Source organism: Anoplophora glabripennis, unplaced genomic scaffold, assembly GCF_000390285.2.
Source record: "Anoplophora glabripennis isolate ALB-LARVAE unplaced genomic scaffold, Agla_2.0 scaffold114, whole genome shotgun sequence".
Classification (NCBI taxonomy): Eukaryota; Metazoa; Arthropoda; class Insecta; order Coleoptera; family Cerambycidae; genus Anoplophora; species Anoplophora glabripennis.
In genome coordinates, this window is record NW_019416319.1 from 58,223 (window position 1) to 76,561 (window position 18,339).

The 18,339-nt window shown below is 33.6% G+C and overlaps 1 protein-coding gene across 1 annotated transcript; it reads right to left on the minus strand.

The window, feature by feature from the left end:
* Positions 1 to 240: 240 nt before the first annotated feature.
* On the minus strand, positions 241 to 12,192 carry LOC111691372 (odorant receptor 22c-like). The gene is made up of 6 exons (XM_023454078.1): positions 12,181 to 12,192; positions 11,151 to 11,626; positions 5,118 to 5,219; positions 2,738 to 2,843; positions 2,288 to 2,449; positions 241 to 405 (listed from the first exon to the last, which is right to left on the minus strand). The coding sequence occupies exons 1-6, from the start codon at positions 12,190 to 12,192 to the stop codon at positions 355 to 357; spliced, it is 909 nt and encodes a 302-aa protein (XP_023309846.1). The 3' UTR covers positions 241 to 354.
* Between the last annotated feature and the right edge of the window lie 6,147 nt (positions 12,193 to 18,339).

Sequence of the window (18,339 nt, forward strand, 5' to 3'; positions counted from 1 at the left end):
ATGCCAAGTATGATAGGTAAATATAAATAAATAATATTAGCAGGGTTAAACTAATGAGCAAAAATTATTTAAAATTTTTTAAACAAACACCCTGTAACTCCGTAATGAGCCATACTTTATCTAAGTGTTATGTGCCAATTTTTCATATTTTCAGCCCAGGATTACCCAGTTAGTATATGTAAAATTATTAATGAATCACCATGTATATTTGAAATATTCACTATTTCTTAATGCCTCAGATTTCACTGGAAAATTCTGTGCATGGCAACAATACATACTTCGAGTGCAAATGCACTGAAATGTTGCTCTGGGTGCTCTGTGCAAAATTAATCGATCAACTCTCTCCTGGCTTACCTATGCTACTTTTTGCATAAAAGTGTAAAAGGTATAAGCAGTTTTCATTATCTGCAATAAAAATTATAGATTGAGATATGCACTTTTTATATTACGTAGTACTAACTTAACTTTATTGAATTTTAATGAGAATATACTAAGGAGCAATTTGTAAATGTTATTCAAACTTTTTAAAAATTGTGTACTGACATATAATTCCGATTCAAATCCGTACAAGAATGGAAGAAAGGAGTTTTTCTTCTAATTATTTTATAAAAAAAGTTTATATTAACACATGTGCAATAATATAGGGTGTAATTTTTTGTTTTGTTTTTCTAATCTTAAACGAATCTTATTTTTCTGAAATTTCCTGCGATTAAACTGCCTATTAAAGAACATGATTTACAGTAGACTAAATATTAATCACCTCACCAAGGGCATGTAGACGATAATATTCAATTAAATAAAAATAATAGGTTGGCCACTGATTTCAGTTTCAGGTTTGTGGGGGAAAATGCTATGCTTTATTAAAAATTAAAAATATATTTCAATATCCATAATTTATTTTAAGAATTAATAGCTAAATTAATTACTAAAAAAGAACGCCATTGGGCATGATGCAAACGTCTACTTCTACTAATTGGCTCCCTAACCCGGTCCCAAAATAATTTAACAATGTTACAAGAATCTACTGTTCCATCCTGGCACAGTACAAAAGATTTAAGTCTGGGACTAGAGCGGCCAAAGTTGCAGATTTCTTCACCAGATCCATAGATTGGATATTTATTATTAAGATAACGGTTAGATTAAAATTGATGAGGCGGAGTTCTGCGAAGTTGTTATGGATTGTTTTCTGACCAATCTACATTTTGTTTAAACGGGCACATAAAACGACAACTGTAGGTATTGGTCGGACCAAAATCCACAATGACTAGAAGGAGTTCACACTCAACGACAGAAAGTAAATGTTTCCTATGGCATTATTGGTGGACACCACATATTTTATAAACGGAAATTTGACCTGTGAACGATATTCATTACTTTTGCCAGAACATATTTTTCCAGAGCTTCGACGATTACTCCGGAACTAACAATCCCAATTTACCGGCAGTACAAATATGGTTTCAACATGTTGGGGCTCCTCCACATTTTGTACGTGTGGTACGGGCATATCTAGTTGAAACTTTTCCTGATAAATGGATTGGACGCAGAGGGAAAATTGAATGGACAGCTGGGTTTCCCGATATGACTCCGCTTGACTTTTTCACATAAAAAATGTAGTCTACAAAAATAGGTCGCAAAATATCGAACAGTTGTAGGAAAGGATAAGGCATGAAATTTCTACTATTCTTTCCAACAGCTTTTTAGATTCACTAAAAAATTTAGTTCAGCGAATTTATTACTGTCAGGAGGTAAATGGTGAATACTTTGAGCACCTTATAAAATAGAATTCCAAAGAAAATATTTGTTGTTTATTAAAACGAATTATCTCTCTTTTTATATTCTGGCATAAATATTGTTTTCATAAAACTTAAAATATCCAGGACATTCATAAAAAAATACATTTTTCAAAATAAATATTTGAATATATCTCTATAAATTTGAGAATAGTAAAAAGTTACTTTCAATCGATATCTGAAAATTTAAATACATGATGTAGTTTAGAATTTCTGGAAGATTTGAAATATGGAATAATATACAGGGTGTTCCATTAAAGAAAAAACAACTTTGTTTCGTCATGACTTTTTGATCCTTTTTTCTTTATTGTAATTATATTTCGCAAACCCTAAAACGTTTGTGTCTTATGATTTTTCGATAATTGTCTTGTCTTACTTTAGAAAATAATCTACCGTTTCCATACATATCAACGACCCAGTATATGACAGAACATTCCAAATTTCTGCTCTGAATTATATTCAAAGCGTTTTAACAACTATTCATCTTTTTTACTTACTAGTAGAACAGTTCTATTATTAATGATGTGATAATTTGCAGCCCTTATAGAAACACCTTCCTGACTCCTCATCATCATAATCAGGAAATCGTTTCGCAAATGTTGCAGTTTCGGTAGGCACCATTTGCACTCAGAATATATAGTCTCTGCTGTTGCTTCTGACTAAAAATAATTATAAAGTGTGCTTATTTAATGTTGCGTATAACTTTAGCAATTCCTTGCCAAAAATTACGAGGGAATTTTCCATATAAATTTATTTCCCAAAACATCGAAGTTAAGGGATGTTTTTGTGAGAAATGTAATAAAAACTGAATTTTTGACCCATCCCTTTAAAGGGGTGTAACTTTGATAACAGTCTTTTTTGAAAATAAGTTTATGTAGAAGAGTGGTGCCTACTTTTTCGCAATATTAAATATGTGACCATGTCTAATTGCTTACAGTAATACATACCTGGTTCATCATTACTTGCGCGGGAAAGCCATATACCAAAAAAGATTCTGTGAGTACACACAGTATTGTTGCAAACGTTCTTAATTGATCCAATAAAACCGATTCGCTGAAAAAGATTATTTATAACAAAACTCACTGAGGTGAATGAAAATATATTTGCAGGTAATAATTCTAAGCCGTTAGGCTACACAGGGCGCATTGTTGCTATGTTTTACACTGAGAGAACAAGTTCTATATTGGCACTTTTATTTTTTTCAAATGGGACATGTGAAATATATGGTTAAGTGGTTAATTTTGTTTAAAAATGACGGAATCGGAATATCGGAATCAGATGATATCCAATAAAACCGATTCGCTGAAAAAAATTATTTTTAACAAAAATCATTGAGGTGAATGAAAATATATTTGCAAGTAATAATTATTTTAAATCGTTTAGATTACAAAGGGCGCATTGCTGCTATGTTCTACACTGAGAGGATAGTTCATTATTCGCACTTCTTATTTATTTCTAATGAGACATGTGGAATATTTGGTCAAGTCAAGTTAAATTTGTTTAAAATTGGCCGCTTGTTTATAACGCCAAACGTTATTGCAAGAACTAATAACTATGAGAATCAGATGGTATAGATTTAAAAAAAAAGAAATGGTTTTATATGTACTGATAATTTACGTTAATCATTTATTAGTCCTGATTTCTTTTTACTACATAAATTAATATAAATTATAATATTTATTTTTATGTTTTAGTTTGTCAACATTTGTGGCACAAAAGCAAATCGAGCAGTTGAAACCTTTGAATTTACCTCTTTTGCTGCAGTCGAATTAGAGTTTGAACGTAGAACATTATTAGTAGACATTTTATTACAGTTTATGACCGGGAAGAGTATGTAGAATGATAATATCTGATAGTAACTCGAAAGAAGTGACGCTAAGTTGGCAAATTGCAAATTTACATGTTTTTTCACTTTTTTACTGTCTAGGAAAGTCTAGACGACCTATTGGTCATTTTATGTTGCAGGCAATTAATTGCCTATTAAAGTATCTAAAGTCATATTTCACTGTAAAACTGTTGTTAACTGTAAAATAAAGGTTAAACGCGGGAAAATCAATTTCCGAAAATTGCGCATTATTGGAAAAAGAGATGGACGTTGCTGAAATTTATGGAAAAGACGGTCAATTCGGAGACCAAAATGTGTGCTAAAGGCCGTTTCGATTGACCGTGAAATTGTTGCTCCAGGTATTTGTTAAATAATTCGTTTATTTTTATGCTAATAATTGTCTGATATGTCCAATAGTTAATTAACAAATTAACGTTATAGAAAAAATATTTTGGGAGCAAGAGGCGTAGGTGACTTTAAATTACCGTAAACATAAGCTCTATTTAATGCAAAAAGAGCGAATTCCCGAGCGGCTGTTGCCTGACTCTGGGACAATTTGTTTATAACGTTGTTCTGCATGTCCTACTCTTATACTTAATTTTATCTTTTTGAAATTTTTCTTTTTCGATACGTTTGTTAGGATCAATTAGAACCTATGTCTACGATATTATCTTTTAAACATTACTAACATAACTTTAACATTTAGTATTTAAACAATTAGTTGCAAAAAAAACAAACAAAATTAATTAACCTGGACCAAGGATTTCACGGACAATCGAATCGGCCTTTGGCACACATGTTGGAATTTGGACTGACTGTATTTTCCAAATTTCAAATCAAATTTCATCAACATCCATCGCATTTTGCAAAAATAATGCGCAATTTTCGAAAACTGCTATTTCCGCGTTTGAATTTTATTTTACAATTAACAAATTAGTGAATAATGAATTGTAGGTAATTTAATTGCCTACAACATAAAATAACCAATGTTCCCATAGGTCGTCTAAATTTTCGTGGGCAGTAAAAAAGTGAAAAACACGTAAATTTGACAATTATTTGCAATTTGCCAACTTAGCGTCACTTCTTTCGAATTACTTTTTTGATGTTATCATTCCACATACCCTTCTCCGTCATACAGTGCAATAAAATATATACTATATATTACACATTTTTGAGCAACAAATACATTATCAGCGTGGCAAGATGGCCCGTATCGCAAACGCGATTCTACCTAGTTACAATAATTGATCAATGGTCAGAACTTTTCTGATATTTCGAAATTGATATGATACTGAATTTAACTTAATTACTAATTCGTTACATTGATTATTCCAAGTTAGACACTCATCCAGGGTTAATCATAGAAATTTTACAAGATTTGTGTTATTAATTAGTGTATTGTTAACATTAACATCAATACTATTACAAAGCTTTTGTCTATTGTGAAATCTTATAACCTGCGTTTTATTAATATTTAATAGTGATGACTAAACCAAACTTACGTTACTGTTGCATTATACATAGTTATACATATCATGGAAATGTTAGTCACCATCAACAACGCAACTGGCACACTTAATATTGTATTTAATTCGTCGACGTACCTGGAAAAAACTAAATTATTTTTTGTCATTAATGAATAGAAATGAAACAGAAAATATAGGTATTATACATATTATTATCTTTTTAAGCAATAATTAATAGGTGTTAATGGGTATTAAGGAAAATATATTGTCATTAAACTGCTGTAGTTGAAGTCACCATTGATTTTCTTAACAGTTTTAATAAAAATATCAAATGTTTCACAACGTTTATAATAATGTAGACGAGTTTGATAATTCCCTCCCAAAAGTTCCACAAATCACTCACGCTAACGTTAACTTAAATACCTGAGGAGTCACAAAAGTAATACGATTTGATGTACAAACAATTCAACGACAAGTGTGTTCTCATTCCTTATTTTTTCAGAAAAGATAAACCATATGAAATCGTGGAGCCTTTGATTGGAATATTTCTTATTGAAAATTTACTGATAGCTGAAAAAGATATCGATCTTAAATAATTTTAGTAGGAAAATAAGAAAAAATTGAAGGAACTTTTTTTACTCAGATTTTTTTATAGAAAACTGCCAATATCTCAATGAAGATACATTTTTTTGAAAAAACTTTAAAATAAAAGTACCTATTTCAAAATTAAATTTTCTACAAAATCGCTCCACTGAAAGGTTTCGAATTTCCCAATAGTTTCCCCGTATTGTTACGAACTTATTTTCGTCTTACTATTTCATTTAAATTCATATCAGTCCCTATTAAAAATAGCTGGGTAATCGTGTAAACACCAATGGAATTGCAATCTCCCAACCACAAATGAAATCTTTAAATTAGAGTATTTATTTTTTTATTTTAAACTAATATTATGGTATGGTTTAACTTGTTATATTTTTCCCAAAGCATTCTAATCTGTTCATTCAATTGTCGTCGGTAGGTAAATATGAATTTCCCTGTAGCTTTACGGCCGAACGGACAATTTCTTTACATTTTTTTTTTTTGGTTTCAGTCATACCTAACTTCTTTCTGTTCTCTTTGTCGCGAGATAAAAGAGAATTGTCGATTTAGCAGCCAGCGTGTGCTCTCGCAACGATAGAATATCGCCTTTGCGGATCTTGCTGTAGTTGTGGCCAAAATTAGTTTTAGTTCTGGTGAATTCAGTGTCAACAGTTGTTGGTTGGATTTATGCCCATAAAACTGGACATAAGATACCATTCACCACGAGGCTGCTCTAAAACAAATGTAGGCTAGGCTAGGTAGGCTAAGCTTTCAATTATGTTTACTAAGACAGGACAAAAAAATTTGACGAAAGCTCACACCCAAAAACTAGACTTCACTTGCTTAAAGGTTTTTGATGCGCAGAATCCAAATCCGGCGTCAGAATTGCTCATATACGTCACATTTCCGAGATATCCTAACCTAAAAGTCCAGAAAACACGTTTTTTGCTATATTTGAGCGAATTTTTTTCTAATAACGAATCATGCCCTCTAAAACTACCACTCTTACCCTTTAAAACGTTTTTTTCAGATTTGAAAAATCTTTTTTATTCGCGGAGATATCATTGAGTGAAGTTAGGTACTTTAGCGTTTTCGGCTTTAGCTGTTGCCTGGTGGCCAAAAACACAACAGACAGCAGCTAAACAGAAGCTCAGGCAGGTGCAAAAAATCCGTGCTAGGAAAACGGTGGCCATCTGAGGCCTCGCCTACATCAGACCACCTTTTTCTCCTTGGTAGGTTGGTTGACGGCTATGCCGTCAATTCTTGTTGGTACCGGTGAGTACACAGGTAAGCTACACCTGTCCACCAAGGGGGGTGGTTTTCGGCAAAACATTTTTGTAGGGCATTTCTAAAGTATATAGGTTATACAAAAAAAATGAACCTCGAAATAATGCCGTACAAAAATAGCAATACCGCAAGCCAAGAAAATTTTTGATTTTCTGAAAATGTTCGCCCGGTTTTTGGTGATTTATACTATACTACAGTACGACATTTATACTGCAAGTCTCGGATTGATACGTAGATAACTTTTTTAGTGACACAGTATTCATTAGAATTCGTATATAAATACTTACATTTAAAACAGTAATATAATATTTGTTTTGAAGTAACAGTACCTTCGCATTTGCGTATTTGTAACTTCTGTTACAACTGTTTGAACAATTTATTTATGCAAAAATTGTGATGAAGCCATTGGCATACAATATACAGGGTAGCCCATCGAAAACGTACCACAAGGCATAACAGGGTAGTAAAGAACTTTTCGGCAAAATCCAAAAACAGTTCAAATTTGTTTCTGAGTGGGACAACTTTTGGCTCAAAAAGCATACCAAAATCTTCAACCCCCTAAGTGGGGATGCTATCCCCTAAATGTTTTCAAATGGGAATGGGGGTCAAGTGGGGGGTCATTAGAAAGGGCTTTTAATTCTCTATACATCGATTCTTACTTTTTGAAAATCGATTCATTATTTTAGAAAATATGCAGCTTTGAAAATACGAACAATATTTTTGACGAGAAATGCGAAAATCGATTTAATTTTACTTCAAAACTTACGGTATTAGTCAAGTAAATGCTGAAAATGTTGTCCGCCAACTTGCATACAATGATACAGGTTGTCTTCAAACCGTTGTCGAACATTCTGGAGCACTTGCGGTGTTACTTCGCGACATACATTAATGATTCGTCCTCGCAGATCTTCCAAGGTATCAGGTGGAGTGCTGTAAACTTTGCTTTTAATGTGCCCCCAGAGAAAGAAATCTAAAGGATTTAAGTCGGGTGACCGAGGGGGCCACTCAATTGCACCTCTTCGTCCTATCCAGCGTCCTGGAAACGTCTCATTTAGGTAATTGCGCACATTGAGCGAGTAATGTGGAGGAGCTCCGTCTTGCTGGAAAATCAGTTCGTGTTCATTGTAAGCAGGGTCGTCCTCTATGATATTTGTTAGAGCTGGGTCGATGACATTTTGTAGTAAATCCAAGTACATATCGCCTGTCAAATTTCCAGGAAGGAAAAAAGGACCTACAATGGAATTTCCAAAAATACCTGCCCATACATTCAACTTCTGGGGGTGTTGGGAGTGTGTCTCATGGAAAATCCTTGGATTGGTATCAGCCCAGTAACGACAATTATGGCGATTCACTAAACCATTCAAGAAGAACGTACACTCGTCCGAAAAACACACATTAAAGAGGAAATTATCGTTTATCGCTCGTTCAGTCATTATTTCGCAAAATTGCAAACGACGATCAAAATCGTCTTCATTTAGCTCTTGCACTAGCCGAATCTTATAAGGATGGAATTTGTATTTTTTTAATATTCGTTGGACACTTGTACGACTCACTCCTGTCGCAGTAGCCAATTGCATTGTACTCAGCGTACTATCCATTGCCACTTGCCCCAATACCGCTATTTCCGTAGGTTCATTTAGTACCGGATTTTCAACCTGCCTCTTTTTGTTATGAACGGAGCCAGTTTCGCGAAATTTGGCCACCAATTCGCGAACAATTTTTCCAGACGCATGTTTCTCAGGATGCCGTTGGTTGAACAGTTCGGCGACCCGATTTCCGCATTCATTGTTTTTGAAAAAAAGCTCAATAATTTCTACTCTTTCTGGAATTGAGTACACCATAATTAATCAATTTAAAAGACTCGGCAGTATTGGTACTCTTCAACTACAAGTCACAAGACAGTTATCTAGCAACTTCTTGTGGCCTATCTAAATACGAAACAAAAAGCGGACAATTTTTTGCTCACCAAAATCAGGCTAAAGAATTCGCAAATCAGAAAAAAAAAAGCGAATTCTTTTGAAGGAATTTACCAAGCTAATACCGTAAGTTTTGAAGTAAAATTAAATCGATTTTCGCATTTCTCGTCAAAAATATTGTTCGTATTTTCAAAGCTGCATATTTTCTAAAATAATGGATCGATTTTCAAAAAGTAAGAATCGATGTATAGAGAATTAAAAGCCCTTTCTAATGACCCCCCATTTGAACCCCATTCCCATTTAAAAAAATTTGGGGGACGGCACCCCCACTTAGGGGGTTGAAGATTTTGCTATGCTTTTTGCGCCAAAAGTTGTCCCCCTCAGAAGCAAACTTTACTTGTTTTTGGATTTTGCTGAAAAGTCCATTACTACCCTGTAATGCCTTGCGGTACGTTTTGGGTGGGCTACCCTGTATATTTAAAATTAATAAAAACAATTTAGAAGTGCAGTGGTTACAAAAACAACTTTAAGATTGTAGGTTATAAACATGAATAAAAGCACATATTTTATACGCCGAAAAGAAAAAAGAGACAGAGAAAGAAGATGTTTCGATGGCCAGCTAGAATCTCGAAGCGATAATTTTAATTTTAAAATAAAAATAATTCCAAATTTTTAAAAAAATATTCGAATGCACATTTTTTAATAATAAAATTTTGGATTTTAAAAAAAATTTACTTTTGTACTTGTAAAAAAAAATTATTAATATACCTATAAGCTTTTCAAATTTATAAAATTAATAAATTTTATATCGACCTATGGTTTTTTAACGACATATTACTTAAAAATGATTTTACATCTTAAATAATGTTTTAGCAACAATGCCGACCATTTTTCACTGATCGGAAACCATAAGGGTCAGAATATAGGTGTTTGCATCAGGGGTTTCTCACTCCTGTATCGACAAATATGTACGTCATTACTGAAAAATATTTCTATATGATTGTAAGTCTCATTATAAAAAGGCCGTACAATAGTAAATAATTTGTATTAAGGAGAAAATAGTAGTAAAAATAAAATCAATTCTTGTAGGTAATATTTATTTGCAAAAATATATTTCAAGCCATTTAGAACCATATTTTTTGTACGGCATTTTGTTTTTGTTAATTATGGTTGTCATTGTATTATTAACAAAATATATTAATGCCGTACAAACATTTTTCACCAGCTTTTCAGAGGGAATTTAATTTTCATATAGTAAGCACATGTTTCATGAAAAATGTACGGCACGGTTAAAAATGTCATTATTTTATAAAATAGAATTAAAATTAATGAATTTGATGTTAGTTCAAATCATACGCTACTTAACTAATAAAGGGTTGCTCCCTGTATTCCTAACCCCTGAATCAGCAAGTACGTACGGCGTCGCTTAAAAATTTATCTATGTATCGATCCGAAACTTGCAGTATAAATGCCGTACTGTAATAAATCACCAAAAACCCGGCCAAAATTTTCTGAAAATCAAAAATTTTCCTGGCTTCCGGTATTGCTATATTTGTACAGCATTAGATCGAGATTCATTTTTTTTATAACCTATATACTTTAGAAATGCCGTACAAATATGTTTTGCCGAAAACCACCCCCCTGGGTGGACATGTTTAGCTTACCTCTGTACTTACCTGTACCAACAAGAATTGACGGCATAGTTTCGCATAGTTTCTAAAGTTATTGTTACATGTGGTAGTTAGGCATGATGACAGTAACCAAGAATTACAAAATAGTAAATACTTCTGAACATCATAGAACAGTTTTTCAAAATCTGTCATCATGCCTATTCATGCTAGGTCAAATGACCCCTTGAAAATTTCTGATGGGCTTGTAGTCTATTATGACACCGTAGAAACGTAAAAAGGTAACATTTATCTAATAAAGGTTGGGCAAGTTAGGATGATTTTATTTTTGTTAATGATAGAGAGATAGTTGACATTAAATACAAACTTCAAACCATCTTTAAGGGCTACAGTGGTGTAACGGTTTTAAAGGATCATTATTAATGTAGGTAAGGTAGATGTAGGTAAAGTATTGTGTTACTAGGTTGTTACCGCACTCGCCATTGGTTCGTTTCGCAATCTTCAATCGTACGGTAAAATTTTGGTTACCAGACTTATTATGTAATACACTCTTATTGCACAAGTCCTTATAAATGCTAATTTTTACACTGGAAAATTTCATGCAACCTATTCCAAACAGTAAGTTAAAAGTAAGTTAATTTAAAATGAATCAGACTAACCTCATAAGTAACTGTTGATGTTTGACTATCTTCTTCATGTTCCGAACATACACTTCAACATCCTGGTCATTTTCGATATCCTTAAGATTGAGATCCCTAACCTTGAAATTTACTAGTCTAAATTGAATAGCAGCCAAAAGTATGACAGAAGATACAAATATATTGAAAGAAATAAAGAGAAACGCGCTACATATAGTTACGTAAACTTCGGCGATATAAAGTAATGGAAATGGCATATAATAAGGTATAAAGCAGTTAAATACAGAAGGGTTTGTCGAAAATAAGGGGGGCACTATATATGCAGATACGGCGAGAACTACGAAACTTTTATACAACCTTTCTATTGCTTTCAAATATCGTATTAAATACGTTATTTCCTTATCTACAATATCGACTTCCCAAAATTGTTCCTTGAATTCCAGAATTTGTTTGACCGTTTTAGTACCGAAAGCAAGCGCCAAATATTTAACAAATATCTGTAAAAAGAATATAGTTATTAATGTTATAATATTAAAAAATATATAGAAAATGAACTTACTATATTAAGTGCACTAATATATTCTATACTTAGTAGATTTCTATCGAGATAACACTTGAAAATAGATAGGGACATAATCCAGGCTGCTAATGAGTTGTTGAAGGTCACACGCCATTTTCTTATTGGGCGGTTAGGATCTACACCGAGAAGGAGAAATGCTTTTAAACAGAAATTATTCTCCATTTTGCAGCGCCTGCTGTTATCAGAATGAAGCAAATGGCGTTCACCAAATGGTCTGTACGTTACAACGATTACGCATTTAACGACGGTCATTTAAAATCAACGCCCACCTATTCAAAGATTTATATAAACTACAACTGCAACATTAAATATTGATCTAAGTGGAATAATTGAAATACTGAAGTATATACATTACATTAAAGACTGGTACAATTTTTTATTACTTTAACTATTTATACTATATTTAATATTGAAGCTACGACACAGTTTATAATTATTGTCGTCTTTCACCATCTTTACTTCGGAAATTACCCCTAAATGCATTTTTACCGAGATTTACATGTATTGCCTGAGGTGCTGGGAGTGTCGTCTGTTACTCGTCGATAAAGGGGCCAGTCGAGATGTTCGAGTGTGGAAACGATTTAATTTGTTTTATTGTCTTCTTCCATTCTGGAACATCATCGAGATAGCACGGTTTCCTGGAGTCTTTCAACTGCGCCTTGTTGCATATAATGTTTTCTGCCGACACTTCGAGTACAGTACTCTGGTATCTACATTATTTTTTTTAGGCTCTGCTTTGCCGAGCACTAATTTCAAGGTCTCCTGTGAGAGAGAACCTGAAATATTTAGAAGCTTCGAGGGGCTTGTGTAGGCCTTCTACGAGTACCTATGAATTTGGAAAGCTTCTAGGCGCTTGTTGTATCCTTGGAATCTTCAATGTGCTGGTAAAAAAATTTTTTTTTTAATAAAGCTTATTGACCTGCAGGGTTTTATACAACGCAAAATGACAATAATTTATAACATACTGCATATACTGGTCAGGTTCCGTTTCTGGTTATTGAACTGGAAGGCATTTGGATTGACATCCCATCGTACTCTTCGATGGGTCCGCAAAGATACATGGCCTTTATAAATGATTAAAAGCCACGTGACCAGTACCTACTTAATCAAATAATAATAAATTAAATTTCGGTAAAATTAAATCAATAATATCAATATTACATTAAAACATAACATTGTTACTTGACTATATAATATTTGTTTCGCTCTTTGCTTGTTTATATGCTGTAGTTAGTTTTTCTATACAGGGTGTGGCGTCTTTAGTGCAGAAAAAATAAAATGCAGATTACTAGGAATATATGCAATAAAAAGGCCTTATATAAGAAATTCATATATCCACGTTTTGTCAAGAAAATTGAACATCAATTTTGTAGCGAAGAAATAAATCTTAGTACGGTCCTGGTCAAAAAATGTCATACCATTCGATTAACATCAGCGCACGCTTGCCGAACCGAACTAACAGAGAGTCAAGCCTTTGCGCAAATCAGTGTTGCCAAATTAAAATGTATGAAATACACACAAAAGAGATAAAATGATTTAATGCAATAATAAATAATTTTGTCCAGTTTAATACAATCCTCTCGTTTTAATTAAAAGGAAAAATAAACATAAAATTCAATTGGTTATTTCACTGTAAATGATAATGTGCAATCCCAGACAAGAGGTTTGTAGAAACAAAGTACATGGTGTTACAGAAAAGAATACTATTATTTAAGCAAGTGATAGGTTGGATCACTACAAACAAAAAAGATTCAAACTTACCGCTATCGTTCGGTAGTAGTAAATGTATTATTGTTGCCCTCACTATCCATTGCCGATTTAGTTAAAACAATAACTTAAAAAATAAAAAATAAGAAACGTCTTTAATAAACACTTAACGTCTGAAGAAGTAGAAAATAGTAGAAGCGCGATCTTTCTGACACAACTTAGCAACAATTTACCCGCAAGTGCCATCACAAAATATATAATAGAGGTGCCATGCCGTGCAGAGTGCGGACTAGTTCAATGTTTTTTGTGCTATGTTAAATAGGACCGGCATTAACTTTTTGTCATTTCTTGTAATTTTTTGGAAAATATTTTTGATAATCAAATCTCATAATCGCCTTATTATCATACATTATTTTACTTCATTTATTGTCAAGAGCCTAGGTTTTTAATTTTCTGCATTATAGACGCCACACTCTGTATATTGTAATTTCTGTTTCCTTGATGATGAAACAAGTAAACAAGTAAACAAGTAAAAGATGTGACAAAGTGCCATCTAGTGGCCACTACTACTAACTGTACCTATAGTACAGGCCACTTTTTGCCATTTTTGGCCTCTTTGCAGGTCTCAGGCAGTTAATAACTGTGGCCACTGGCAGTAGCAGTAGCACTTAGCTACAGCTTTTACGGATTTCATGGATTTAAGGAATCAAAGCAGGATCGTTCGTTGATTGTTGTATCTGTGGCATCCTGATGAGGACTAAGAAGTCCTAAACCGGCATATGTCTGGGGTTCGAAGATGGAATAATATGAGAAATTAGTAAACTATGTTATTAAGGCGCCACCCGGTTTTGCAACCCCGGATGTTAATTTTACCCTATGCGGTGGTCTTTATTCGCTACGGTGCCTTCAATCTTAATACACCTTATATACCAAAAAAACAGGAAAAAAGCAGGTCCACTAAAATGAAACTCATATGTATACTTATTATACCAGAGTATACATCTGTTGGAATCACTTTATTATAGTTTGGGGAGCGCACCAGACGTCGATCAGTCCAACGTCGACAAAGTTCAATGGCTAGTACGCATTTCGTGCCTACTGATCTGGTAACAAGGGTTGTTTTGGGTCTTATAGGTTAAATGTCACGTCAGAAAATAGATATAAACAAAACAAATATATACAAATCTAACAGATTGCGAAAAGCGAAGTTAAAAATAGATTTCCCTTTACTACAGCGCTGTACTAGATTGTTTACACAGGTAGGCCTACTATGTGTAAAAAAATTTATATATTAGATGGATATTTGTAAAAGGCGTGACTAATGGTAACTAACGATACAAAAGTGAAGCTTTAAATCTACGAAGTGCAAAAACTTAAAAGCTACCAACAATGTACGAAATTAAAATTAGGCTTATCTGGAATGAGTGCGCAGGTTATTCTGATGAACCGCTCCAGGTTAAGTTATCACGAGGTGGTATAACTCCGGGGTATGACAGGTTCCGTCACTAAATACTATTTCCAGAAAGACGGTAGGGTGCATCAAAACCAAAGTGTGGCTTCGGTGTATTGTAAAGGCTACGGCAGCTTTAGCTCGATAGGCGGTGTCGAGTAACCAATGCCGGTAAACGGGAACCAAAAAGGTCGAGAAGAAAACAGAATCAATCAAAAGAAAAGGGGAGAAAAGGCCTAGGTTATTGATCGGCCTTGAAGTGAACTAAGGCTTAGAAAATTCTTCCGCAATTTGCGTACGGCACACACGTGGCCCGAAATATCTTCCAAGAAGAGGAAGAATTTTTCCGATCATTCGACCAATTCCTTTCTCAGTTCTTTAGGGGAATTTTAGACCAATATGTTGGTACGACGATTAAGGAAGATGACAATTGGTGGATAAAATCTGACAGCCATTTTCAAACCAAAACAGAAAACTGAGGTTAATATTTATTTATTTAATTGGATGGCGGGTGTAGTTTTATTTGCAGATAATATGACAAGACTCACATATAAGTAGATGGTTTCCCGGTGATTCTACCCTAGGAATAACGTATCCATATAACCTCTATTCCTTGTATTAATGCTTTCACAAAAGGAAGTGCTAATCAGAAACCAGGAAAGAAGATTGGTTGGTTTTGGTACCTAAAAGAATTGTTATAAGTAAATTTTCAAAGTGTAATACTTACTATAACAAATTATAATGTAATTTATAAAATACATCTCTAAAAATAATCGAATCAAGATGCACGGCAGTGCATCGTGCCAAGTTCACTCGCTCAACATTAATGCAAAATTACTATGTTTCATAACCCCCATTTTCCATATCATCATCAAACTCCCTCCTCGCTATCGCATCTTCAGCTGAAATTAATAATTTAATAAAGTTAATAAATCATCAAAGTCGAATTCAAAATTACCTTCCGAATTATCACTATTAAGGATCAAGGACAACGTCTTTGACAGATGGTGGTAATTGTGGTCCTACAAACCATTTAAATTCATATTTAGATCTGTTTAATATCCGTCTTGGACTTTCTGCTGCCAGTTAGTATGGATGAAATAAAGTAGCATACGTCCATATATTTGCAATATAAAGCGTCTTTTTCATCTGCTAGCGTAATTTGACATAGCAAGGAAGCAGGAAGCATCGAAGTTTTTCAAATGTTTTTTTTTTTTTTTGGAAATGCTCATGAACATTTTTTATAGTGTAATTTCGATGGAACAATTCATATTTCAACTCATGTCAATAATCGAGAAAGTATTTTCTTTATGTGCAGCAGTATGCCTAAATCAGCGAATGCTTTTTGATATTCTATTTATATTATATATGGACGCTGTTTTGTTTTCCTAAAAAACGCAGGGTTGTAATCGCATTATGTTAATACATGAAATCCCGGAGATCCTTTGCACAATTCTAATCCCAGGGATTCATGAAGCGCATTTATACAGGGTGGTCCGAATTTTATGCAGGAAACTTCGAGGACAGATAGATCTCTTTAAAATAATAGGAGTTTGCCTTATAAACATAGGTCTGGAACAGCCTCGTTTTAGAGATACAGGGTGTTGAAGTTGTTAAATAAAAATTTATTTTTTTTATATCTCGGGAATCTATGAACCGATCTCAATAAAATTTGGTACAAATAATGTACGATAGTAGGCCTTGCATTACCTAAAATATGAGCTCTAAAGGTTTAACCAGTGGTGTACAACTGGACAGGGGTCACGCCCTTTTTATTAAAAAAACCTACGCCACTGTATTGTTTACAAGTTATTGTAACGGATTTATATTCTAATGCACTAAATACGTAAAAAAGTTAACTTGAATTTTTTCCTTAAGGTTCACCATTTTCAAATAATTCATACAAATACAATCCCCTTGTAGCAGACACTTCTAATCATAATATTACAAAAATACTTATGTTTATGCTTAAAGGTAAGTGCAATTTGTAAGCACATCAACAAAATTCTTTCCACATCACTTGTGAGGTAGTGATCCTGGTGTGTTTTAGTTTTCCCTGGAGGCATTATCTTTACAAATAAGAACAATTTAAATCAAAATAATAATAAAAATACATTTACCAAGCAACAACAACTAAACAAGAAACAAAATTAACGTTACGTATTTACAGCAATTGTTTAAAATGCGAACCACCCACATTGATGCATTTCTGACATCTATTAATGGAATTAATTGAAGCTAATATCATGTGGTGGTTTTCTTTTAATTCATTATACCCGTCTTCTATTCGCTGCAGCAGTTGTGGTCTAGTATCTATTGGAGTAGAGTAAACTTTTCAGGTAGGTCACCCCAAACATAGAAGTCCAGGGAGTTTAAATCTGGCAATCTGGCTGGCCAAGACACTGGACCCTCGGCACCATTATGGTTGACATTGGCATTTGGTCTTCTACCTATCTATCATCTCATATAATTTTCATTAAGCCATTCTTGTATTATTCTCCTAAAATGCGCAGGAGTACCATCCATTTGTGTCCAGCTATTTTGTTGTATATTTAATGGAACATCCTCTAATAATTCAAATAGATGGTTTTCCAGAAAGCTTAGAAATGACTCCGAATTTCATGAGGATTTTCTTGTGGCCAAATATCCAGATTGTGAAAATTCACTACCCCTCGCCTTGTGAACGTAGCCTCATCGGTCCAAAGTATTTCTAGTAAAAATTCAAACAACCACTGATAAAAATTCCGGCGTCTTTCTGAATCTCCCGGAAGTAAATTTTGCACAGGTTGTAAATGGTACGGATTTCTGCCATCCTTACGTAGAACTTTTCAAATTTTCGATTTTCTACCCCAAGTTGCCGAGACGTTATTCGTGTACTTACCCGAGGATAGTCGTCAAATGCTTTTAAAATTTCATGTCTGTGCTTTTCATTCCTTTGTCGTGATTTTCCAAACATTCTTTTAATCCAAAAAGATGAAAGCGATGAGTGCAAAAAATGTTGTTGATGTGCTTACAAATTGCACTTACTTTTAAGCATAAACATAAATATTCTTGTAATATTATGGTTAGAAGTGTCTGCCACAAGGGGATTGTATTGATATGAATAACTTGAGAACGATGAACTTTAGGGAAAAAATTCAAGTTACCTTTTTTACGTATTTTGTGCATTAGAATATAAATTCGATACAATAGCTTGTAAAAAATACAGTGGCGTAGTTTTTTTTATAAAAGAGGAGGTGACCCTGTCCGGTTGTAAACCACTGGTTGAATCTTTAGTGCTCATATTTTAGGGAATACAAGGCCTAAAACATTATCTGTACTAAATTTTATTAAAATCGGTCGATGAATTCCGGAGATATAAACAAAAAATAATTTTTTTTAACAACTTCAACACCTTATATCTCTAAAACGAGGCCGTTCCAGACCTATGTTTATAAGGCAAACACCTACTATTTTAAAAAGATCTATCTGCT

Bases quoted from the DNA above. Each gene is read 5' to 3' on its own strand.
- LOC111691372 (XM_023454078.1), bottom strand. The intron at 2,844-5,117 runs GTAAGTTTGGTT...AATCTTTTTCAG, and splicing joins ATGTATAATGCAACAGTAAC to CGAATCGGTTTTATTGGATC. The intron at 2,450-2,737 runs GTATGTATTACT...AATTATTTTTAG, and splicing joins CGCAAGTAATGATGAACCAG to TCAGAAGCAACAGCAGAGAC.